Below are 26,092 nucleotides of genomic sequence, written 5' to 3'. Positions count from 1 at the left end.
AATATTCACGTAGGAGCATGAACACATAAGACCAATCTACCAACTATTTGACGGAAATTCTAGTGGGCATTTGAGGAACTGCCTCGATTAAGAGCTTGGGGGGTCTTGTAGAAGCTTGTTTGTGGTAGTGCTGACAGGAGAATGTTCAGTATGTCCGCAGAGGCAGATTGTGAGCTCTTGCTACCAGTGGTGAATAGCGTGTTCAGAGCCAACGCCGGGGTGTGGCCTGGGCCTGTACCAACACGCCAAAGCTGATTCACAGCACTGGAATACGCATGTACTCTTTCCGCGTAGCTCACCCCTAAGGTGAGCTGGAGACATCTGTAGCTAAAGGGGTTAGAAAGAAGGATTTAAGGGATGGTGGGAGGGTGCGGCGGTCTGCGCCAGAAGGCAGACGTGTTCTAGGGACTGTGGGTTACGATACAGCCGAGTAAGATGTTGTGAATAAGTCATCTTGAAGTGGACCAGTAGGTATGAATCTGGCAAAATATGATTTGGATGGACACAAAACCCTTTGGGCATAATCTGTGTGTCAGACAGCTGGCATGCATTACGGCCACTGCTGACGTTGTTATTAAAACGGTATTGCTTTGAATGACGCTGTGTCTAGTTCGCAGATTTCACAAGATTTTAATCTCACTGCATACAGGATTGAAGGGAGAGAATCATGTGAGGAGACACACATCGAAACACTCCATCAGACTGGTGTCAAATCCCTGGAGATGGCTTCTTTTCGCATACTGTGGCAGCCATCCATCATCTCTTCTCAACACAGGACTGTGAGCTACGAAATCTGTCACCTCTGACCTCCATTGCTTCATCTACGCTGATGGATGAGGCATGGCACAGAGACAAAAGAAAGAGGAGTTCTAACATGTCTGACAGTCCGATGTTAGACTTTTGCACTTTAGCAGGAGAAGAAGAAGTGGAAATTCTCTAAACATCTTGTACTCTTTCAGGAAGCATTAACGTGAGGTATATCCTCCATCACGGCATAAATAAGCAGTAAGTCGCTCTACTAGTTCAAACAAGTCCCCCACCTACAATGCAGGTATTATTGTAGGTGATGTTTTCAAGACTCAAGAATGAGAAGATTGAACATTCCAATTTCAAATAAAGGAGGATCTAGAGTGGGCCAGTGAAATCAATCAAATCAAATCAACCAATCAATATGCAGCTCACCTGTGCTGTATCCGGGCCTCTACCTGAACCAGAGGCAGGATGGCTTCCAGTACCTTGCTGGCTGAGCCTGGCAGCATTTCCAGCACCTTCTTCTCCACCACCATTTTGTCCACGATTGTCTTGAAGTAGCGCAGGGCACTGACCACCTCCTTCTCTTGCTCCTCCAGCCGACTCACCTTCTAAAAAAGGGTCAGTCAGGTCAACCTCAAGAACAGCAGCTTAATATCGCTGAAAGGTACTGGGGAACTTTACAGGATTATGGTGATGCTGCTGCAGAATGTACAATCTGTTAAATGCGTCTAGACATTCCCTCAGTAAAGCTGAGCTGTACTTCTGATGCACAACCTAACCTATACAGTATGTGGAGCATCACAGGAACTATGACATCATTATTCCCACATTCTACTCGCAATCAGTCTGCAGTTTTGAAGCGCCATATATCAAGCGACGTGGCTCGGAGCCATCTTGGTACAACAGGAACAGACTCTTTCTTTCTGCTTTCACGTCAGAGCTGTTAGGGTAATATACTCATTACACCGAAAGCCTAAAGGGGGAGTGGAGGAGCCGATCCAGGAAACGGCCCAGTTTCATTCATTCCTTTATAGGTCCAGACACCTGCTGTCCCGCGGCCAGCCACCGCAGAGGCTGGGAAGCTGTGGGAACCAGCGGGGGAACATGCACACACACACACACCGCAGACACAATGGAATATGGCAGCACAAAACATTAAGGCAGGAAAACAACCCGTCTCACAAACTGGCAAACACACAGAAAAGGTTCCCACAATACACAAGCGTACTGTAGGTTGAATGGGACGAGGAGCACACACCTTGTTGACGGGTTTCTCAGTGTTCTTAGCAGCTGGCTCGGGCTGCAGTTGCTTGCCCTTCTTGGATGGAGTCCTCTTGATCTTGGGAGAGTGGAACTTGTCCATCAGTTTCATGGTGAAAGAGGACAGGTGGGACCGCTGCGAGTCTGGGAGGGTTAGAGGGGGGCAGAGAAACAGAGAAGGATGGTGAGTGGTGTTGTCAAGGAGGAGAGATGTACAATGATCGGGCGGAAAAGAAATGAAATAAAAACAGATGGCAACAGCACAGTGGCAGAGGTGATGTCACTCGCAATGTCACTCATCTCAAATTATGAAGTTACCAACTTTAAACTAAAATTGAAACTGACTTGGAAGCAAAGGAGTGCTGCCATCAGATGTCAGTAAACCGGCTGCCACGCTCTTAAGGCCCATTCTCCCTCCTTGATCCGTGTAGGAATTATCATACATTCATCATATAACTAACAACTCTTATGCTGGGCCTGTGATTTGCCACGATCCACACGTGCTGACAGCATCCAGGGACAGAAGAGTTGCCCACTACACTGACCCCAGAAGAATCATTGATCACACACCGTCTCCCTCACACCCCACCACCTTCCTTCCTAACCAGACAGAACCACGAGTTAAACAAAAATAGACACGAGCGATAGATTACATTACATTACATTACATTACGATCATTTGGCAGACGCTTTTATCCAAAGCGACTTACATTACAATACCACCCTTCGCAGAGGGGGGAGCAATTGAGGGTTCGGTGCCTTGCTCAGGGGCGCCTCGGCAGGGGCTCGAACCGGCAACCCTCCAATTCCCAAGCGGAAGCTCTACCCACTGAGCCACTGCCTGCCTAGATGCAGCGAGGAAGTGTGGGCTTCATCAGTAACCAACATACACCTCTATGTGTTCTCATCTTCCCTCAGCTCGGTGGCGGCGGGATTTGACATTCCTGTGCCATCAGCGTAAACGGCGAATAGCAACCAACAGCAGGAAAAGTGCCTCAAACCAGACTTCCAGTTGGGGCCGTGCTTTCATGTGCTCCATCGATCCACATGCCACGCGCACAAATCCCCCTGCTGTTCTTCCTCTGCAACTCTAATCCTCCTCATCCCTATTCCGAGCAAAAGCCAGGGTTTGCCGAGGCAGCCAAGGACTACTGTGCGTCTCATTAAAAATGTCGATGACAACACTTCCAGTGGCGTTTCCTTCCAGCACATGAGATTAGGCACATATGATTCTTCAGGCTGTCAATGATGTTATAAGAGAATAACAATAATTAACAAAGCCGATTCAATAAAATAACCTCTTAACCTTACTTCCGTTTGTGAAATACAGTATATAATCCTAATTAACTGCGCTTACTCAAGTTAAACAGATACAAAATAACTTCCATGTTAGAAGAACACAGGAGAAGGTCAAATATATTGCCGTAAATGTCACCGGTAACCTAGTTATGCCACTTCAGAGAAAATCATTTACGCAATGATTTACACAAACTCACTTTGAACCTGCCGCATCACACTGAGCGACAGATAACAGGTTCTGCGGGGGTGTTAAAAATAGTTAGCTTTTCGTCTCATTGAGCCAGCGTAATAAAGAGATAAAACGTCAGCTAGTCAGCCAGACAAGATTCAGAGGGGGAGAGAATCAGAACTGCGTGTGGTGAGCAGACACGGTTGAGACCCCCGGGGGAAAAGGGGACAACCTGCTCGTCTCAGCCCCTTTCTGCAGCTGTCTGAATCAATAGTCTACAACTTGACATATTCCTACATTTAACAATCCATATTCATAAGCCACAGGGGATGCGTGTGTGTGTGTTCCAGCGGCAGAATAGCACCACTATGGCTGATAGTGTGTGAGGGTACCCTGAGGCATTACATACCTGTGGTATTCCAGCTTTGCCGCTGGCTGCAGGCTTTAGTGGCAAGGTTTCAGTTCATGGTTATGTGTCGAACACACCATGTGCTTTTGATTGCACGGTAGCCTACATACGAATTTAGTCACAGCCTAATCCTATCTACTTGACCCCGTTGCCCCTTTAATACTGGTATGAACACAGGGACTGTGGCTAACGTCGCTAATATGCGAGACCCTCCCGCTCAAATCCGGGCCCGGGCAGGCCCAGGAGGACTGTGTTTGAGGTTACAGCTGCAATTGCAAGTCCCAGCCCCTGAGTTAAAAAGCAGTGACATCAGCACTGTGAGTCACGTCCATGATCGATACAGCTGGCCCTTGGTCATCAGCCTGAGCGCCGACCTCAACTGTTTGTCAGGCATTCAGCACACTGGGCCTTGTTCCCTTTCTCGTCCTCTCTCTACACAGTTCTCTACACACAACCCACAAACTCCCCCCACAGGCCTTCTGCTTTGAGCGTGGAAACTCCCCCTTACTCTAGAGTTCGCTGGTAGTCTGGCCAAGCCTGGAAATGACATCATCAAGAGGGAGAGGCAGAGGGAGCGGGATAGGGAGAGTGACAGGGAGAGAATAAAATGTATCGTAAATAGTCTCTGTTAAAGTCACATCGACTACTCAGCGTTCAGAAAGAGACAAGTCAGCCTCCACCCTTGCTCTGGCCAGCTGCCTGTCTGCTGTCGCTGGTAGTTATAAGGCGATGACACCATGGGTTGTAATGTCTCACGAACCGAATCAGACGAGTCATGGACTGAATGATAGAGCGACAGAATCAGCACAGTAAAAACTTTGACATTTTTCAGCTCTCCGGGCCACAACAACAACAAGCCAAACTCTATAACAGTGTTTTCAACCTGTGTGCTGTGGGAAATTCACTTAATTAGTCCCAAAGAATATTATTTTCCTCTGGCCCGCAAGCCCATCGATCCAGCCCGCCCGGCCCACGATCCGGCCCGCGAGACAGACCACCGCCAGATCACCAGCGCAAATTTCGAAGCGCTCAAAAAAGGTTGAAAAACACTGCTCTATAACACAGGAGAACCTACTTGCATAAATAACTATTTCTTCATAGCTTCTAGTTAGATTTTCACAGAATTTCCCAATAATCTTCCCTTTCTGCTGCGTATGGCTCTGCAGACTTGTTTTAAATCAGCCACTTCGGAGGGTTTTCGAGCATGAACGGCCTGTTTAAGGTCATCTCAATCAGATTTAAGTCCGGACTTGGACTAAGCCACTCCACAAACCTTCATTTTGTTGTTTTTGAACCATTCTGAAGAAGACTTGCTGGTGTGTTTCAGATCATTGTCCTGTTGCATAACCCAAGTGAGCTTGAGTTTAAGGTCACAAACTGATGACCAGACAATCTCCTTCAAGATTTTCTGGTAGAGGGAAAAATTCATGGTTCCATCAATTACGGCAAGTTGTCCAGGTCCTGAAGCAGCAAAGACCAGACTATCACACTACCACCACCATGTTTGACTGTCGGTAGGATGTTCTTTTTCTGGAATGCTGTGTTTGTTTTTACGCCAGATGTATCGGGACGCACACCTTCGAAAAAAGTTCCACCTTTGTCTCGTCAGTCCACAGAATATTTTCTCAAAAGTCTCGGGGATCACCGAGATGTTTTTTACCAAATGTGAGACAGGCCTTTGTGTTCGTTTTGGTCGGCAATGGCTTCGCCTTGGAACTCTCCCATGGATGCCATTTTTACCCAGTCTCTTTCCAATTGTTGCCTCAGTTAAGGTCAGTGTTCATGATTCAAGTGAGGCCTGTAGGGCTTAGGATGTTGTTCCGGCTTCTTTTGTGACCTCCTGCGGAGTTGTGGATGCGCTCTTGTAGTACGAGGGCATGATGTGTTGCTTTTTGAGACCCTTGAGCGTACTTCATGTGGTCAGACAGGTTCTATTTAAGTGATTTCTTAATTCTACAGGTCTGGTAGTAATCAGGCCTGGTTGTGGATAGTGAAATTGAACTCAACTTTCCAACAAATTTGGTAAATCACTGTTAATTTATAATCTAACAAGGGCGGCAATTACTTTTTCCAGGTTGGTTTGGATAGATTTTTTCCCTTAATAAATGAAATCATCATTTAAAAACTCCTTTTTGTATTTACTCAGGTAATCTTCTGATGTCTGATATTGCAATTTGTTTGATAATTTGAAAGGTTTAAGTGTGACAAAAAAGCAAGAAACAGAAGAAATCTGTAAGGGGGCAAAAAGCAAAAAGAGAAGAAATCTGTAAGGGGCAAATACTCTTTCACAGCACTGTATGTTGTGTTCAGCCGACACAGGTTATAAACAGCACTAGCGCCTCCATAAAGAGTCGGGGTTGTCTCCTTTGTTGTTAAGTGCTCCTGTTCCATGGAGGATACACTCACTGCTCCCCTGAGCCTCACTGTGTTACATGCCACAACCTCACTGTCTCTTTGTTACTGTGAGCAACACAACAATAAAACTACACGCGGTGAACAGCCTGCGATTGTTATAATCTCTACCTGGGGATGGGCGGCAAAGTATCAGTTTTGGGGGAGTTGTTACGACATTTAATAAAGTAAATCTGGAAAAGTAAACAAAAACAGTCATTCAAAATCATTCGGAAATGAATTTGTTTAAAAGAATTATATAAATATCTATTGGGACCATTTCAAATGCTCAGCTTTGTTATATACGAGGTTTACAACAACAACAAATCCAAATAAAAAAAATAATAATCTGAAATGGGCAAACATAATTGAATTTCTTCCGAGATATTGTGTACATACAGCTAATGTTATTAAATGTTTGTAATCAGACCCTCACAGACCCCACAGCTCATGCCATAGTGCATGTGGTGTACATCATGGAAACTCAGCAAGTTCAGGGTTTCCCCTATTACACCGCCGCCTCAGAGGGCCCACCAGCTCGAGTGTGACCCCTTAGCCCAGTTAACAAGATGTTCAAAGTAACATATCTAAAATACCACCACATTTACATTAGTTTGCCTAAACATGAATGGGGTTTTCCGTGCGTATCTGCGTCTGTGCTAGAGGTTTCATCCTATGCCAGAACGATAACAGCCACAGCCTGTCTGACCTTCACGCTATAAGTGCGAAATTCACCGCTTTCCGCGTCGACATCAGATCGATTTCACACAGATGTATGCTGCATAAAGAAAGCTTTGCGTGCCTGAGAGGCAGTTGGAGAGAAAGAGAGAGAGACTGCCTTGAAACACTGGCCTGTAATAATAAGAGGTTTTGATATGCGAGTGTGACACAGTCTGTGGGTGTTGTTCTATTTTCAGGCACATTTCTCCATCAAAATTAAAAGCACCAGGACAGACTGTATATCCACGTAATTAGTAAAAACACAGTGCTTAATATTATATATTGTAGTGCATCTCCATATGCACAGAAATAAGTCACAAATATATTATTATTTACTTTCGTGGTGTCTGACTGGATTCCTGGACAGCTGATACACCATATCTCGCTTGCTCCTGGCAATGATTCCTACACGTTTGACTGGTGACATATGAGCTTGTCCAGATCTGACTTAAAGGCCTGACAGGCTGACAGATTGATCTGGCTGTTGTTCGGTACAGGTGTGATCTATACGGGACAGCTGGCCGGCCCCTCGTTGGCCCCCCGGTCCTGAGAAAAGATGACTATGGGAGTGGAGGGATGAAGGGGAGACTGAGCTTAAGGTTACACACACAGCTGTCACCCTCCTGCTGCACTCCTTCAGAGGTGTGTGTGTGTGTGTGTGTGTGTGTGTGTGACTTGTTGAGCTTGCTAAAAAATTACAATCTAGAGTCGTAGAGGTCACCGCGCCATCTGTTTGCAAAGGCAGTAAAATGGAAAATCATCTCAAAGTGGGAGAACAGGACATACTGTAACGCAAGACACATCTACTGTACTGCTTTCTAGTAGCTCTAATGTTGACATCCAATTTTCTCATGCACGCGTTCAATAATAACCTAAAAGTGAGACAATGTGGTGAGAAAGGCGCATTACGGTAAATAGCCTATTATAAAAAGCCTCTGCTATAAATGGACGCAGAAGTCGTGCTGTATTCAGTTTCAATCTTTCTGTAACTGGTCTCACATTATTTACTGTACTTGACACACAAATACAGACAAACTTAACTGCGCACTTAATCACTTCGAAATATCAGCGAAACCCTGCCCCGAGATGCATTTAAATAGATTGTTAATGAGCATTGTTAGCGAGCAATTCTGACTGTAATGAAGCGTGATTTGTCTATAAACCGACAGCATAGTGCGCGACATACTGTCTGCTACACTGTAAAACAAAAACCGCAGCAGAGCCGTGCCAAGTATCATATCTCCACAGGCGAGACCTGCTGTGGAGCAAGAGAATGGAATGTAAGCCCAAGGCACGTGAGATGGACAGCAGAGAAGCAAATAAGGAGGAAAGAGAGAAAAATCCAACAGGAAATAGTTGAGTGCTTAGTGAATTATTTAATCCTCTCCATTGTAGTCGTTGGTTTGTTGTTTTCACTTGGAGTCTTCAGAGGCTTCTTGGTTATCAGCAGAAAGTGACACTATTCTCCAAGGACAAGCCAGAAACAGCATGGAACGTGCTCCCTGTTAAAGGTTGAGCTGAGTAATGGAGGAAGACTTCTAGTGGTGGTTTTCCAGCTGTTCCCGCTCGGGTCTGCAGTTCACCGACGGGATGGCGCGAAGACTGAACGCAGCCGGGCACACTTACAGATCACGTAAATGACATACAGCGGATACTAAGTGCTCAGTCCACTTAAAATCTATTGTATTTCAATCGGCAAACGGGTAAACGAGACACAGGAGATGGTTTCCATGTGGACAATCGGATTATCAACAGAAACCGACACGTCCCAAATATTGCAGTTCTTCCGGCCGCCATTTTCCAGTGACTTCCCAGTGATCGCAGGCATCAGAGGTTTTGATAATAGAAATGCTTATGGGTTTGTGATGAAGGGAATAACCGCGCAACCTTTCGCCGACCTCTGCATCTATAAAGGATAAAGACCCCGGCCGATACTTCACACAATTAACAATTTACACAAACATGCCCTTCACATGTCAGTGACTGGTAAAGCAAGCCCACCGAGCCACGGGTCAATGGCTGGGAGCAAATATCAATGTGTTGATGGAAGTGCTATGTGCGTGATGTTGCATGGGAGCAGATGGGCCGCTCAACCATGACTAACAGAGCATGACGGCGGCAATCTATACGGCAGATCCATATTGGCAAAAAAATAGAAACCGGGTCGATAAAATTAAAAATAGAAACCAGGTCCATAAAATTAGTGAGAAAGTGTTGGGAAGGAGTTGCACGGGGATATTTGACAGATAACTGCTGGATCTGTGAGATCTCCTGTTAAGCACCAGTGCCCCTATGAGAATAGAATATTAACACATTCAATTGTGAAGTCACAATAAGGAGTGTAGAAGTTTCTTGCGGTGGACGTTTTTCGCAACTATGTTAACTCATTGGCACACCTACATGGAATTGAACCGTCCTTGGTGCGTTTAGTTACACCTGTGCTTCTCCTGCAACGACAAGTCAAAACGTCTGCGGCAGAGGAAGAAAACCAAAAAAATAAAAAGTGTCTTCAGGTAGCATGTAGGGACACATTGAGGAAAAACCCACCTTAATCTCCAGTGACACACCTTGCATTCCTGGATTTCATGCTTGTATGGTGGTGTAATCCTATTATTCCCTTGGACTAGTAGCTGAGGTTAGGCAATACGACATCACATCAAAATACAATGTACCAATCTAATACGTCTGTTGTATGAAAGCAGAACCTTTGCAAAGCATATGAAGTTCAATCCAAGTTGGGAGCTGAACTGTTTCGGAATCTCTTACTAAAGGCAATCTACTGTAGGTTAGAATACACCGCGCTCTGTACGTGTGTGTGTTCTTACAAGTCAAACTCGCCGAGCCCAGTTCTGATGCTCATTATCGGACCGGTCAATTTATTTAAACTACAACATCTGCCTGAAACAGCGCTATGCTCTGTGAAAAATGAAGGCAAGTGGCCTGGAAGGTGGTGTTTTAGAAGAGGGTGGAACCATTGGGCCTGTGTATTGTGTGGTGGCATAAACATTTACAAGTCTCTTGCCTCAATGCTTTCTCTGTTTAACTATGTAGCCCGACAAAACTCCTCCTTCCACAGAGCTCCCTCCATCTGCCAAGTAAACGCCATCCTTTCCATCTGTTTTTCTTCGCATCCTTATGTACGACTCGCTGTACTAACTACTGATACTATGACTGATAGACCAACGTGGAGACAATTGCATCAAACAACACATAGCTGTCGGCTATAAGTAACCTTTAGGTGATTATGAATATTTCAATTTTCTTGATACTCTGCTTGTATTGTATGTACTCATGTTTGATGGATTTAGTGAGCAGAGGTCTGATAGTAGGGCCGATTGTAGGATCTAATGGATCTGGTTCACTGGGGCACTTGGCGTAGCAGCTCATTGGAGGAGCATTGTAAGACGTGGAGGGAGGCCTGAGGTCTGGGTCATTCAATTGTGCTTTGTACAACGCACACACGCATGCCCACACACACACACAACACACACACATCTACTTCCAGACAGACACAAATGAGTACACAAAGAGCCTCTTTAAACTATTCATTCACAAGGCAAGGTTGCTGAGGGGACGCCATAGGCTACGGTTTTCAACAACAAATAGTACACGGCACAGCCTATAGAACGCAAGCGCCCAGCTTTTGTTGAGACAAGATCCCAATTACTCATGTGGTGTAAGTGAGTGTGTACATTTGTGTGTTGTCCGTTATACTACTTTTTGTACTTGACCAAGATTTGATAGAAACGTTTCCCTGTGCGTCTAGCAGCTGACACACACTGTGTATGCTGCTTGCTACAGAATAAGGACACCAAAAAAAAGTGAATTCCTCTGATCTGAGGTTACTGTACTGAATGAGGGTAAAGAACGGTTCGGAGAGGAAATATAACAGAAAATGCATTCCTTCTGAGTGCCGAGTCTGAGCTGAGACACATAGACACAGAAACACACAGAGAATGTTGTTAGGTAGCTCCAGTAAACATCTGCACTGTCAGTGTATCCGGCGTGTGGCATAAAAACATGGACTGCATAAATACTCCTGCAGTCAAATTCATGTAATCCCAGTAATACAGTGAGAGCGACCTCAGAAGAAATCCAGTCCTTCTCCACTAAAAACACAAGTCTCTCACACACACACACACACACACACACACACACACACACACACACACACACACACACACACACACACACACACACACACACACACACACACACACACACACACACACACACACACACACACACACACACACACACACACACACACACACACACACACACACACACACACACACACACACACACACACACACACAATCCTGGGTACCCCTCCTGTTCCTTCCCCCCTGACGCTGAGGTCAGTGGCACCATTTCCTGTCCCTTGTCTCCCTCCTTCAGGACCACTCCCTCTTTTCTATGACATATTCGCAGTCTAGACTCGAGCCGCTTGCCTCGGCAGCTCCACTGTACAAAAACTTATCTCAGTGGTTAATAGCACAACCCGCACACAGCTAGATGGAAACCCGCAGAAGACAAGGAAGCTCTCAACAGCGCAAATATGCTCATAATAGTCTGATTCTTTACGTGACCTTCCTTCTTGCTACAGTAGTATTTTTTCTTGCATTCCATTTTAAGATGGCCTATGAACCGAGTGTTTCAGCAGACTGTGCTTTGCTGAGAGCAGGCGGCAGTTTCACCTGGGGTGACTGATATGCTGAAGAACCACAAAGTGCTATAAATACAGAGCTTGTCAGTATCTCCGACATCAAGCTGTAGCAGAACAGAGAAACTGTGACAACCAGAAATCCTCTGATCTCCAGCATGGAGATGGGTTCTCAGTGGACGGCAGCTGTTTGGCGAGACGAGTAAGAGGCAAATAGGCACTATAAAGCTCTTGAGATAGGGGACGGATCCTACACATGGACAAACAGCCAGAAGAGGACCAATCACTTCACTCCCGTAGAACAAGACAGCGATAGAGGAAGACATGTAGCATAAGCATCAGTGTTCTTGTGAGTAAATGGCCTCAAGCAGTGAGGAGTGGTTCCACTCTCCCCATGCTGGAGTGCTGTACAAAGCTGTTCTTGTCCACACAGCAGGCTACTTGTCAACCTCTTGACATCCTCTATACAACCTCTGTATTGGGCAGGACTGACAGATCTATCCCAAATAAAAATATCAGATGTTGCCATTTGAAAGCATTGTGTCAAACGGAATAAATCGCAATACGATTGTTTCTCAGCTCTGCGTGAAAAAAAAACTGGATTCAAAGGAGAAGAGTAACTGGAGTCGGTGGCTGGCGAGACTCTGCAAGTGATACCCAACACTGAACTAACTGCTGGATTTAAGAATTCATCAAAACAGAGAAAGCAGCATGGAAGCAGCACACAGCATGCACACGTTCCGCAAATTTATGTGTTATGCTCTATATCCGACGTGTTTGGGGGGTTAAAGGTGCTCTTCCCGCAACTACATTACCTTCGGCTGCAAATGCTGGGCAATGCAATCATTCCTCTCCAGGCACATTTGCATTCGGCCCCACACGGTGTCATGTATAATTTTGTAGTTATTTATGCCCTATTTGAATATATTCCTATCAGCTCATAGCGTTAAAAAGCTGTGGTAGCAAAGTTGCCGTGTGTTAGATGAATTCTAAAACCTTGTCAGTTTTTAAATTTTTTAACAAACAGGCGCAGAGAGACGACTGGAATGATAAATAAGAGCAGGCTATACACATTAACCTACATTATGTTGTACTCATGCTATTAAATAATTAATTTTTAAAAATTGCGTCTGCATATCTGCACATAAGCCTCCGCTGGCGAATTGATCGGACTTGGGGTTTTGTCCCCTTGCCCCTCTCAGAATGCTGAACACTGAACACACACCTAGACCGTGGACAAATCAGGTCTCATCACAGCACATGTATACATCATAGTTTAGGTATGTCAACAAAACCTTTAGCACACATTTCACCCAACAAACAACATGGCAGAACCTTTAAAACACAAACCTGTGGTAGTAAGAAATTAAACACACATATGTAGGTCTAATGCTGAAAGAAACCTGCATAGACAAAGATACATAGACAAAGATACATGTACAGAGAGGATTTGTTAAATAATGTATAAATATTTTGTCATTTTTTCAGTTATATGTCTTAATGCTGTTTTAAATAAACCTTTTGTCATTCAGAGTGGAGTAAAGGAGAACATCTAAGAGGAAATGGGTCATGTGAAGGCGGGCACAATTGAAAGACAGAAAGCCCAGGGTTTACCCACAGGGCAAGGGGCTCTGTCGCATTATCTGATGGACCAAACACACGCGCGCGCGCGCACGCCATAACAACGATGACTTATTCGCAAAGCAATGTCATCTTCTCTGTCTTTTCCTGATTTAGACAGGCGTCGGAAACTGGCACCGGCTTAGGGACATCCCCTTCATTGTATGCCATCTCACTGACCCAGCCATGCCACCACAGAGCCTGAATAATTTGACACACTCATTCACACTCTCTCTCCCACACTGCCCCTCTCTCTCTCTCTCTCTCTCACACACACACACACACACAAACACACAGGCACACACGCTTCAACAATAAGCCATTTTTGATATATGCTCTCCTCTGCTCTTTGCTACATAGAAAAGACAAAACATGCAAGTTCTACATTCACGGTGGCATTATTTCTGAAATGTATCACACAGTAACTTGGACCAAGATGATGTAATGTACTGTTAGTATTAATGGTTACACGGTAAGTTATTTTCAGTCCATTTCGGTACGGATCGTTTATCAGATCACCCCTGCAGGCATCGACAGCGCCGGTGGTCTGCGCAGTCGGACTGAACAACAGATTTTAAGGAAAAGCTTCGAGATCTACAGCGTATCCTTTGAAGTTGTGTGATTCAGACTAACTGTACTAAATATGTGGCATTCCGGGTATAGTATGTGTAAAGTAGTGTAAAAATAGCAAAACAGCTCTGTCTGGTATTTTTAGATCAAAGCATTGCTAATGTGCTCTGGTTTGAAGTGTAATTGTGTGTCCAGAACTGTTGCAGTTCACAAAAACTACAGACAAAGGAAACGACAGGTCAGCGAAACAAATATAGACACTGTGGAAATCTCGTTGAAAACAAACACACAAAAACAAAAAAAGAACTAAGAGAAAACGCCACATGTTGACTTTCAGTTGTGGTTCTCAGTCCTGCTGGTTCTTGTTCCAGTATCTAATCAGGGACTAATTTATACCTGCGACATCAGGTGGAAGGCTTGAACACAATTAATTAGAAGGTGCACATAAACCAGCAGCACCCTGGGTAATTAGATCAGGACTTCAAATCCTCCAGTTTCATTATTTGTCCTACAATATTATTCAGATTCGGAACGGAAACAGATTTCGTTCCACCTACAATTAAAGAATTAAGACACAGGAGACACTGTGTAATTAGCTTCAGTGTCAAAGCTTCCTACTGTCTTTCGAATATTTGCTGCTTCCATTTTGTTGCACAGATTGCCATCAGCAGATTCCACAGGAAGAAACGAAATCCCAGGATGCATCTGTAATGTTATGCAAGTCTAACGTAGATGAAGAATGAGCGGAGCTTTTGTAGTCTGAACCCGCTGTGCTGCAACTGTTCTATTCGAGGCAACAGAAGCAGACGTGCTGCACGGCCAACGCGGCTGAACCGAGACCTTTTCTTCTGTAGAAGGTCTTTACCATCAACCACATTTTAGTCCCTCTGTTTGAGACACATTACTCACTCTGCCCGTCTTTCATTAGGTCCGTTTCGGCTGTGGAGACTAGGGCTGGACGGACAAGATACACACACAGCGCACAAACAGAGGCCTGCTGGGCCTAAATGCACAGATTTATTAAGCCGAGCGCACCAGAGGCTGACATGTTTTCGAAACACAGTATTATGGCGCTCGGCACTGTGTAATTACACAATAATGGACTCAACTACCTTAATTATGGCGCCTCTATGTGCAAGTGGCTCACCAGGGTGGATAAGTTCACACAGCTTAACAGGGGAAGCGCCAGCTCACTGCAAACATTAATAACTCAAACACTGTTAACCCCGAATGTGGGTCAATAAATAAGCTCAGCCAAGGGAGGCAGGGAGCTTTGGTTAAAAATGCTAAGATTTTTTCTTCCTTGGGGCGGGGGGGATTGCGCAACTTCGGTCGCGACCAGTGTCGGTGTATTGGCCTGACAGGATGAGGTGATAGGGAAAGCAGACGGCCAGTGTGGGAAGAATATGCAGAGCAGCCTCCTCCGGCCGGGTCCAGCCAAGCCTTGAGCGGAGCAAATGAGCACCTTCCAAAAAGCCGCACGACACAAAAAGCACAGCGAGGAATGTCCCCTGCATTTCATCCCGCCAGGCTGCGCTTATTTTACAATACATTAAAGCGAACCAAACTTGCAACTGCTGGGGTGGGGGGCGAGGGGGGGGGTGACAGTGTAAGTATGTATTTCTAAGACAAACAAAGTTCGCAAGACAAACCAAGTGCTGTGCTGGAGTATAATCTTACATTTAAAGTAGCAAATAGACTCTGTTAAGGCCTATGCCTCTGCCTTCTCCCTGATGAGTTCACATTCATTTTTCCAACTAGCTTTTGTGCTTTTTGAATCATTAAACCAAACACAAGAACATCAATCGCATCTACATCCACTTTCTTCTCCGTGTATCATTATCGCTTGCAATAGCCTAACAAAAGCATATTCAAAAGACTTTAACTTTAGGGAGTAATTAGAGTCCACAAGCCTGTTTTCGTGCGATGGAATAATTCAGGATGAAGGGGATAACAGCAGTCTGCTTGCAATCAGGAGAGGGAGATAATTTGCATGTCTTTACCTGTGTCCTCATCCAGGTCCCCCTGAAGAGAGGAGTCTGTGTCCTCCGAGGAGGCCTGGCTCCTCCAGTTTATATTCCCCATCCAAGACGCCTCTGTCCACTCAGCGACTGATCCAGGTGGCACCGAGTGGCTATGAAAGGCTATCACAGCCCGGCGACTGTTCAGTGACACCTGAGGGAGCTCTTCAATTTTGCTACCAATTGTTACAGTTTATGTATACTGATGACTTGCTGGCCAGGTTGGTCATTTTCGCATCCTTCAAAAGGGCACTGCTGAGGGTTAGTCACACACTAACGGGCCCTCATGATCATTCTCACTTGACTCAGAGGCGGTGCACAGCACTTCAGAGGAACGATCCACAAATAGCACTGTGAGAAGACGGCGGGAATTGAAAAGTAGTGCACTTTTCCCCCGGCCGGGCGCTAATTCGACAAATCTTGTAAATGTCTGTAAAATGTGATTAGAATGATCACATAATCCTGAGCAGAGTGTCAGAGGGAAGCAGTCTAAATCATCAGTGGTGCCGGAGATGGTCCAACCCACAGTTGTCTGAACTGTGGATGCACTGAACAGGCAGAGGAGCAGACCACATGTGGGGATAAATCACCTGTTCACTGGCATGTAGGCCAGCAGGCTGCAGCGGAATCAGGTAAAGCATCGTCTCATAACTCCTCAGAGATAGAAGAACACGGAAGGATGAGACCAATAAAAGAAAGTCCTCGGGCGACAAACAACAGCTGTTCAAAATTCTAATTGCCTTCTTTAGATCCTTTGGAGATGTTGTGGAGAAAACCCAATGATGCTGAAAGAAACCTCTTTAGTCTTGACAGTATTATTGCAGCAAAGACCCCAGACGTGCGGCGCAGTCTCCCGTTTCCGTTTGCTATCCTCGGTCCAGTTATTAGCCAACATCTGAGCCGTCCATCGTTCTTCCAGATTCTCTCTCTGCGCAGGGACTCGATTCCCATCAATGCTTCTTCTTGCCCTCTGTCCATCTCCACCTAAGCCTTGTTCCCTCCCTCTTCTTGCTCTCCCCGTACAAAGCGCACAGAAAACTAATTACAAAACAGCTAAACCTATATGGGAAAAGCAAGCCTCTCATTCTGCGGGGAGAGGCCGGGTGAAACGCTCGAAGGCATCAAACCTCAAAATTGCAGCATGTCAAACCGAGGCCCACAGCTTCGCCCTGTGCAACATCGGGATCATTCATTGGGTGTGAGTGTAATCAACTGGGGAACCCTTTGGTAATCACAACAACTTTAACTCTTGCTCACAGCCCTGGTGACTAAGGTATGCAGGGCCTGCTATTTTTAAATGACAGACAAAAAGATATTCCAGTATGAAGCGATGCAGTAACCACTTAGCCAACACGAAGCCATCAAAATGACTCGCACACAAGTGTTAACTCCTGGAATGCTTAAGCGTAAACTCGGCATCACGGCCGACGCTGTGAAAGGCAAACACGCAGATACACACTCAAACACTATGTTGGGGGGCAGGGAGGCTAAAATAAGGAACTGATGGATCAGTTCTCCTACGGTTGGCTACTACCAATTGACTGTCCAGTGCCAGACGAGTCCTGGGGCTAATTATGTTTCTGTCATAACTTTGTTACTAATACATACATGTGAACACTGTTTGAAAATTGTATTTCTATGAGGAAAAACAGATTCTAAAATATACAAACAGGATGCAAAAAGTGCAAAAAAGTGCTATTATCAGCTGTATCATTGTCCAAGTCAGACTTGACCCTATTTCTCATTGCAGTAAAACTACTAGACAACAAAATGCAGTTTGGCATCAGAGGTGCAAAGTACTGCAATAGTTTTGTCTAAATTAAGGCTCGTTTCCTGAAGTCATGCCATTGTGTTTGCATAGTTCCTGCAGTAAATTGTGTCCAGATCTAATTTAGCACATACGCATTGAGCGCCCTGATGTTCAGATGTTTGTTTTACATATACGCTTTGAAGCAAATGCAATTTTACAGCAAGATTGAAAAAATACACTCAGACAGTCACAACACATTCCTCCAAAGTCACGAAAGGGGAATATTCTGGGGGTGTCATGGTTGTTACATAACCTTGTAGTTGAGTCACAGCCGAGCTCATTTCATTATCAGAAAAGAAAATTGTGAAATGCACAATTCGAGAAACAACTTTATGACTTGAGGCAATGAATCAGAGAAAACAATGATTGTTTGCAGTTGAGTTCAATTTATGTAATCGGGCTGAATTCATTTCAGTTTCTTGTCTTTTTGATCGGGTAAACAACACAAGCTGATTCCAAGGACTAACACACCTTCAAATCAGATAGGAGTAATTAATGGGCAAGTTCAGCTGGCGAAGGGTTCGGCTTGGTTTGACTGACAACCTGCAGCTACTCCAGTGTTTTTCAACCGCTGCACACAGACATCGGCAGAGATCGTCAGGTGTGCCGTGGGAAACTATCCAAGTTCACTTAATTAGTCCGCGATCCGATCCGGCGATCCGGCCCGGGAGACAGATCGCAGCGCAAATTTCGAAGCATGCGCGCACCCTCCCAAACACACCCCCGTTTTGTGTCATTTTGGAACACTTTTGGTTGGTGATTTGACTCAAGAATTTTTTCATGCAAAAATGTGCCTAGGCTCAAAAAAGGTTGGGGAAACACTGCTCTACTCTACCATTCATCTCCGTTGCCACCAGACAACTTTGGTTATGCCATCCTCTAAAGCTGCACACAACAGAGAGTGCAGAGACAGCTTGAAACAGGCGACACAGTGTCAGCGTTCACCCCCTCAAAAGACAAAAACTCAAGGACAGCAGTACAGACACAGTATCCATGGTGATGAGGAAGTGTGTTAATGCAGCTAGTGACTCTGGGAAAAACAAAAAGCACGGCCATAAGTCTCCTACAAGGACTTAATGTCCATGCAATGTGCTTGAATAGGCCTACTTGACACAGTATGTCCGCTATGGAGACCATTTACAAGATACAACTGTGCTGTAACCACAATTTAAACAATAACCCATGTCTATACCTACATCTATCTCTATATCTACATCAGCGAATTAATCTCCATCTTTTAAGGTCTAAAACTGGTCCCTTCTTTACAGTCTCCACACTGGCTTTAAGCCCACGCAGACAACAGTAGTCTCCTTTCAACAGAATCCATTTCTTCCAGCCCGAGTTCCCCTCTGAGGAAGATGCTGAAAGGGATGACGATGAAGCTACACAAAAGTTTTCAGTGTTACCATAAAGCTCGGACCTCACTCAGCCCCACTTTCCACCTCACATATCTGGGGATCAATGGCACATGTTGAACAGGGCGCAGAGTCAACTGACCAACAAGTGAGCCAGTAAACATAACCCATACACACTGCACCTAAACACTGACTGCAACCCAAACAAACTCACCTCTTTCAACATTTAAACTACAGCCCTCAACCATTTTCATTCAAATGTGACCATATGTAGTCATCTGTCTGCACGACGCGAAAGGATCGGAAACTTTTACGCCTATGAGGAGAATGAGTGAGCTAGTGGTGGATGACACTCCCTCCCTGTCTGCTGCTGCTTGGAGCTAATATTTTGAGTGTGTGCGTGTGTGCGTGTCTTAACTGCAGGCATCACTAGACAGGAGTGTGTTTGGGGGGGAAAGCAGGGAGACAGCTGGCGGGGTGGGATGCAAGTGTAGCTGGCACGTATAAAGTTTCCTTCCCAAAGCAGAGCCGAGACCACCCGTTTCCCTCCCACCATCACTACCTCTATCTACGCTTTAATAAACTGTGTTTGTGTCAAAATGAACGACGCGGTGCTTAACACACACACACGAACAATATCTGTCCGATCGAATATGCCACGTGCGCAATGTTGAAATCAACACAAAGCAAACACACGCACACACAAGCATCTTGGGCGTGAACGCAACACAACTTCAGTGTGTTAAGTGTATGGACGTAGCTAGGTTAGCTTGAGCGGAGCTAACGTCTAGCTAACCTCCGTGGCTAGGCGCTGAAGCTGGGAGATAAAACCCCCGCAAACAAGTAGCACAAGCTCTTTTGTTTCGTCATCTGGCGTAATTCGGTCACACAATTCATAATAATACATAAAGCCACATTTTGTTCTTGAGCTTTGGCACTGAGCGGCGCTTTCAAACAATCACAGCACGGTGTATTTACTACGTTTGGTTGAGCTGTGTGTGTGAATGGTTGACAAGCTTGCCGGTGAAGAAGCACACAGTTGCACATATTAATGAGATAAAGCCCACAGCGTCAATGTTTCGTTAAACTGTCGGAAAACTAATTAACCTAGAGTGAAGAACCATTGACGTATCTGAAGCAGCTAGCCAGAATTAAAGACCAAAAACACCACAGAGAACCGTTTGTTCCAATGAGTAACGCGAGCTAACAGCAGCTAGCCATTAGGGTGACGGTCTATTTTGTCTGGGTAGCAAAAAGAAAAACCATTAAAAGGCCCAATTAAATGATAATTAACATTTAAATACGTTCGCCCAATATCTTTTATTGGGAGATGGAACGAGCAAACATATCGGTCCGTGAACACAGCCGGCCCTTCCCGTTGCCCTCCGTGTGTGATGAACGCCGTTATAACAGCACCCCCGAAGCAGCCCAGTAACGCTGGAGTGTAGCCGGGCAGTTCTTACCTTGCTTGCTTTCTATTTTCCCCGACATTTTCGTAGCCAGCAGCTGTGATCCCACTCGCAGTTGAACAAAACGTTAGCTACAGTCGAGCCTCCCCCTGCGTATCTCCTCCGATTATCCCCTCATTTTCCATACGCGGTTGTGTCCATGAGATGATTTCGCTGGGGCTTAGTGGAGCAGATTTACGGGCCACACACACGCATCTGTACGGTCCGAATCTGTCCTCAGTCTGTCCCTGGTTGATTTTCACTGGATGTACACACACACACACACACACACTGCACACATACACACGTTACTGTCTTGAACTCAGGCAGCCGCGAACTGGAGGGGGAGCTCTGGTCCGGTACAACAGCGCCCCCCTGTGTTAGGAATTAGAAATATTAATCTGTCAACAAGAGGATGGGTGGGATTCAATTTCCAATTCAGAGTTGTGTGTGTGTGTGTGTGTGTGTGTGTGTGTGTGTGTGTGTGTGTGTGTGTGTGTGTGTGTGTGCGGGGGGGTGGAGACCTGTTGGGAGGAAAAGCATTTTGTGGAGGCAGAGAGGAGTATGAAAGTGTTGTTCACAAATAAAGTCTTGTGCATGCATGTCATGACAAGACAAATGAGTTACTGTACGATGAAAACAAAATAATGATTTGTCGGGAAATCACTTATTTGCAATTTGTTTTTATCGAAGCAGACATTGTACATGACATTGTGCATACAGGTGTAGAATATTTTGGAGATCATTTTTTTTATATAGAAAGAGGGGAAAGAGGAGAGAGAAAGAAAGAGAGAAGGGAGGAAGCTTGTGTTATCCCTACTATTGTTGTTGAACTTTATATCATGTCATGACAAGACGAACGAGTTACTGTACGATGAAAACAAAATGATGATTTCTCGGGAAATCACAAGTGTTTTTTCTCTGTGTTTCCCTCTAAACAGATGGCAAATGTGCAACAAAAATCAAACAACTTGACATGCTGTAGGTACAGTTGGATAAGCTAAAATATATATATGTAACTAGTGGTTCTGTTTGAATAATAACATCAGCAGCTAATTAGAACATTATAGATTTTCCACTGTATGTTCAGTTGCACACAAACACAACACATGTTGTGGGAGTTACACATATGATCCAAGCCCCTTTTTATGTTATATGACAGATGCTAAAAGTGACTCAAATGTCCTGCCTAGTTCAAAAAACCCGTTCAACAAAACCACTCAAATAGATGTAAATTTCATTTAAGAAGAAACTGCATTGTTTGTTTTCATAATATAAAGCGGTTTCAAAATCTCGAGATTCACTTTCTATCCACATTTCAAGCTTTGTATTCAGGTCATTTTCGCTCCAGTGAATGTTTTCCTCTGCCATTATCACACATATTTAATTCCTAATTCCTAAGTGAACTGAGAGCGACTGTGGCTTGAGCAGATCCACAGCAGTGTCAGTCTGCATAGGTATACATAGGTATATCTGCTGCTAATGCATGTTTTCATGGAGTTCTGCCTTTATTCATCTCATCTCTTTATTCATTTATCTCTGTTGTAGTTATCTCTGTTTATCTCTGTTAAACGTATTGTATATGTATGTTTGTTTGCTTCCTGTCTTTGCAGCCACTTCTAATTCATGCATGGATGTTCTTCCTTGGGTTTGCATAACACAAACTTCTCAGTCAGCCACTTTTTGAGATTTCTGGTTGTAAACATACTTTGGTGTTGAATTGATGTTTATATTTTGATGGCCACATTCAAACAGTTTTCAAGTTCAACTAACTTTCCTGTTGCCCCTCAAAAGATCCCTCCTGGCGATGTATTTGCTGTGCTGTGATCGACATCTTCTTTCCTAAAGCACTGTGTTGTTCTGTACATAGACAATCAAACACTTGACCATTCTGCTTACTGACTTACTGATAAACCAGTGCATGTACAACATGTTAGTCCCGCTGAGTTTACATTGAGCTTAATTGTAAAGCTAGATTGATTACCAAACTTAAATCTATAGAAAACATTGTGAATGAAATAGAAATAGCTAATTTGATATTCAACAGTTTATTTCCGTTTATGTTGTTTCAAAGCATTTGCAACTGCAATAACAGAGAGCCCCCTAATGGACATGTTGAAAACCTGACTCCAATGTCCAGGATGCAGCTGTTGAATAGTTTAGAGTTTATCATCTGCCTTCCATTCCCCAGTTACACTCCCTGTCTCCTGAGAGGAAAATGAAAAGGGGTGAAGCAGAGCAGACAGGGGAAGGCTAACCTATATCTTAACGATGATTTCAGTTAAGTGCTGACATTGGCTTTTGCCCACCGAGGGCTGCACATTACGTCGTCCATTAAGGAGCAAGCATTAGATCATGTCTCTGGCATGTCAACAAGTAACAACCAAGCCCTGTCATCTCTTTATGAATAATTGATCTGACTGACAGAATGATCTACATTCTCTTGTATGATCTCTGGGTCCGTGTGTACATTTAAGACCAGAAGCGTGTGTTACAAACGCTGCGTTCAGCATAGAGGCTTTTTTCTTTATGCCTAGTGTTGCTCTCCTTATCGTCAAACATTTCCACTTATCAAACGAAGCCCAAGAGAGTCAAAAGTTCATATTTACACTGGCAGTCATTAAGCCTGATACTGTTCCTTGTGCCGTTGAATTGCACAGCAGAAACCACACCCATAACAAATGTGAAGTGCTTGCTGTGGGCGTGCTGGTGAGTGTGTGTGTGTGTGATATGAGAATGTGGTGGAATGTGTAGGTGTGTGTGCGTGCTTGTGTGTGTGTGGAGATGCTGGAATGCCTTCCCTCGAGCTATGGTTAAGTCACAGGAGTATGACAATGGATTCTTGTGCAGTGTCAGACCTGTCAGGGCAGGAAAGGGCTCACAGAACACAGCAGGTCTCTGTAAAGTACCTCGCTCTCTTTGACAGGCTAAACACAGGCTGTCTGAAGCGTAACTTGAGGCAGCCCAGCAGCTGCCTGACTCAAAGGTCATTTACACAACTGGCTCCAAAATATTGGCTCCACAAGGCCTTTTGCTTTCTGTCATTCAAGCAACTTGTCTCATTAACGTTAACAAGAACGTGAACAAGAAAAATTTGACGTTTGCCTCCTAAAGTAAGTGCATTCAGCCAGATCATTGACATCTGTCAGTTTGCCATGTCAATTTCGATCCTGTCAGTCAAACTCAGTGGTGTCATTCACTTGCACTCAAACTCTTTGCTGCTATCTACTGGCTACATGACTCAGTGCAATGCAAATGCTGCTGTTCTACCATTTTACCACAGGGTGGTGCTGATGGACTGTTGATCATTTGTGTGGTTTGGGGCTCAGACATGTCCACGCTGTAATGGCTTATTTGTAACCTTATGCACAGTTGGAAAGAAAACTAATCAGAAAGAAATTAGCTTGATGTACCAGAATATGGCATGACAACAGTAAAATTAATGCTTTACTGATGAGAATAATTGAACAAAAGTTTAGTTGATAATAGAAAATAAAAGTCACTAAAAACCTCCATCGAACACATTTGTTTTTATATTATGTAGCTCTGATTTGGTTTATGATACAAAGGGCAGAGACGGCAGACGTGAGACAGTTTTGTTGGCTGGGAGTTGTAAGCTGGTAGCTGAGAGAAGAACAGTGTTTGATCTCTACGGTGGTGGGCGTATGATGCAGAGCTCAAACACAGTCGAAGGCTCTGTTAACCTTGGCCAGCGGTTAGGGCCTGCCGTCTGCCTCACATCTGAGAGTTAGTGGAAGAGGGCAGGAATCAGAGGGGCTTAAACGACAGAGTACGGGGAGAAATGCCTCCACAACCAGTAGGGTTCTCCATCTTTGGTCTCTCTCTGATAAGGAACCACTGGGTGATTTTTCATGTCTTCTTCACAGTGGAATAAAGATGGACGGCGAGTGGGGGTCTGACTCAACTCAGCGCGGATTGAAGACAGAGAGGAGCTGGCGGACGAGGACAAAACGTCTAGGTCATAACCTGGTCGCTATCGCAGCAGAGTAGACAAACACACAGAGACACATGTTGACACGGTTGGGTAAAGTAGATGGCGGTCATTGACAGCAGCCAATGGAAAAACCAACACAGACAGGGACGCTGTTTCCGATGCACACATAACGTGATGAGTACTTAACAAACACTTTGTGCATACAGTATAACTCCCACACAGTCAAAGGCACACAAAGGTTAAGTAATGTGGCATAGAGTTGTTTTTATGACGTATATGACAGGCCATATAAGAGACAAAACAGTTTTGCAGATGCGTACGCGGTCTAACACAGGAATTATTTATGTGCTGAGGCAGGCATTGTTGTGCTGCTCTTTGGAGCGCTACAGGGTGGCGGCCCTGGCTTTTAGAAAGCAGAGCTGTTTGCCTTTCAAGATTGCTCTGTCCTATTGCCATGACAGCGAAAGTCTCACTCCCTAAACTCTCGCTCTATCACTCTGTGTCTCTCCATCACTGTCGTCTCTCTTTCTTTACCTCCGTGGTGCGTTCAAAAGGCAGGACCTGCCACTGTCGCTGCACCGGTCCTCCTGACTGACATTTAAGTCCAAGGCCACAGTAAAGAGGGCCAAAGAGCATTAAATGATACAGGCAGCAGGTGGCACAGTGAGACTGGCCACTCCCCCATCCGGAACCTCTGTTCATTAGCCGCACCAGTCCCTGGGGACCACAGGCACCCTCAGCTTGAGAGATGAACTCACGGCCAGGGGTAGAAAAGGACAAATACCCGGGAGTTCACAGGTCAACCCTGTGAAGTGGAGACACAGAGGACAATTTACACCTATTTACATCATTATCTCAGCGAGTCTGGATCTCCTTTGCAGTGATTTGGAATGTTAAACGTTAGCGTGCATCCTCTACTTTATTCTGCACAACAGGTCAGAGGCACATGAAGGTCTCACTTCTGATGACATTCTTTATGCTTATTCTCCTTTAGATGATGCAACGCAGAGTAAGGTACATTCTGCAGTTAAACTCTTAAATCATATCACTATTGTCAGGTGAAAGCCCTCTATCTCATCCTTGGTGTTAGGCTGATGTCACAATGCATTTTTTTGATATTATCTCAAGAATTGTAGAACAGAACATCAACCTGTAAACGCAAAAAAATTCAATTTTCGGGGGCATTTAATTGCCAGACCCTGTAAAATGGGAGACACGAGGGTTTTCATCCCATCCAGGTGTCCAGTTTTGGGAATCTTATAACTGATGCATGTCAACTCCAATAGTAATGCATTGCTCTAAAAGTAGTCGACAAGTACACTCCACTGCTAACACTAATATATTTACTTTCACTTAACACCCTGTAGTAAATCATTTTCCCTTTGTGATATTACAAATTCTACTTTTACCTCCCAGCGACGCACCTCATGCTTATTTATCGTTTGAGCGACACTAAATTTCAGCACCTGCCCTTGTTTTCGAATCAGACGCAGTAAAATTTGCCCTCTGAGTGTTTACCGCCTCACACAAATCACGCCACTATTTCAGTGTCTATTACTGGTAGGTGTTTTTGAGCAGACATGGCTGTTAACCAGGATGCATCATTGTTCACACTAGATCACACCGGAGCTCAGTTTTTTGACAGG

At 44.7% G+C, this 26,092-nt stretch overlaps 1 protein-coding gene across 4 annotated transcripts in view; it reads right to left on the bottom strand.

The window, feature by feature from the left end:
• The window catches only part of rapgef1b (Rap guanine nucleotide exchange factor (GEF) 1b), a 36,491-nt gene extending 15,652 nt beyond the window's left edge, over nt 1–20,839 (bottom strand). For 2 of the 4 annotated variants that reach the window (XM_076158631.1, XM_076158630.1), the window contains exons 1-3: nt 20,507–20,839; nt 2,012–2,157; nt 1,183–1,361 (exon numbers count right to left, since the gene is read on the bottom strand). In XM_076158631.1, coding sequence (XP_076014746.1) covers nt 1,183–1,361; nt 2,012–2,157; nt 20,507–20,534 — 353 coding nt within the window. In that variant the 5' untranslated portion in view covers nt 20,535–20,839. The remainder of the gene's footprint in view (nt 1–1,182; nt 1,362–2,011; nt 2,158–20,506) is intronic. The other 2 variants (XM_076158628.1, XM_076158629.1) reach the window with 1 other exon arrangement.
• Between the last annotated feature and the right edge of the window lie 5,253 nt (nt 20,840–26,092).

This window comes from Genypterus blacodes, unplaced genomic scaffold (genome assembly GCF_046128005.1).
Source record: "Genypterus blacodes isolate CSIRO-AG114 ecotype Tasmania unplaced genomic scaffold, CSIRO-AGI_Gbla_v1 ptg000085l_1, whole genome shotgun sequence".
NCBI classification, from domain to species: domain Eukaryota; kingdom Metazoa; phylum Chordata; class Actinopteri; order Ophidiiformes; family Ophidiidae; genus Genypterus; species Genypterus blacodes.
This window is presented reverse-complemented; position numbering and strand designations above follow the sequence as displayed.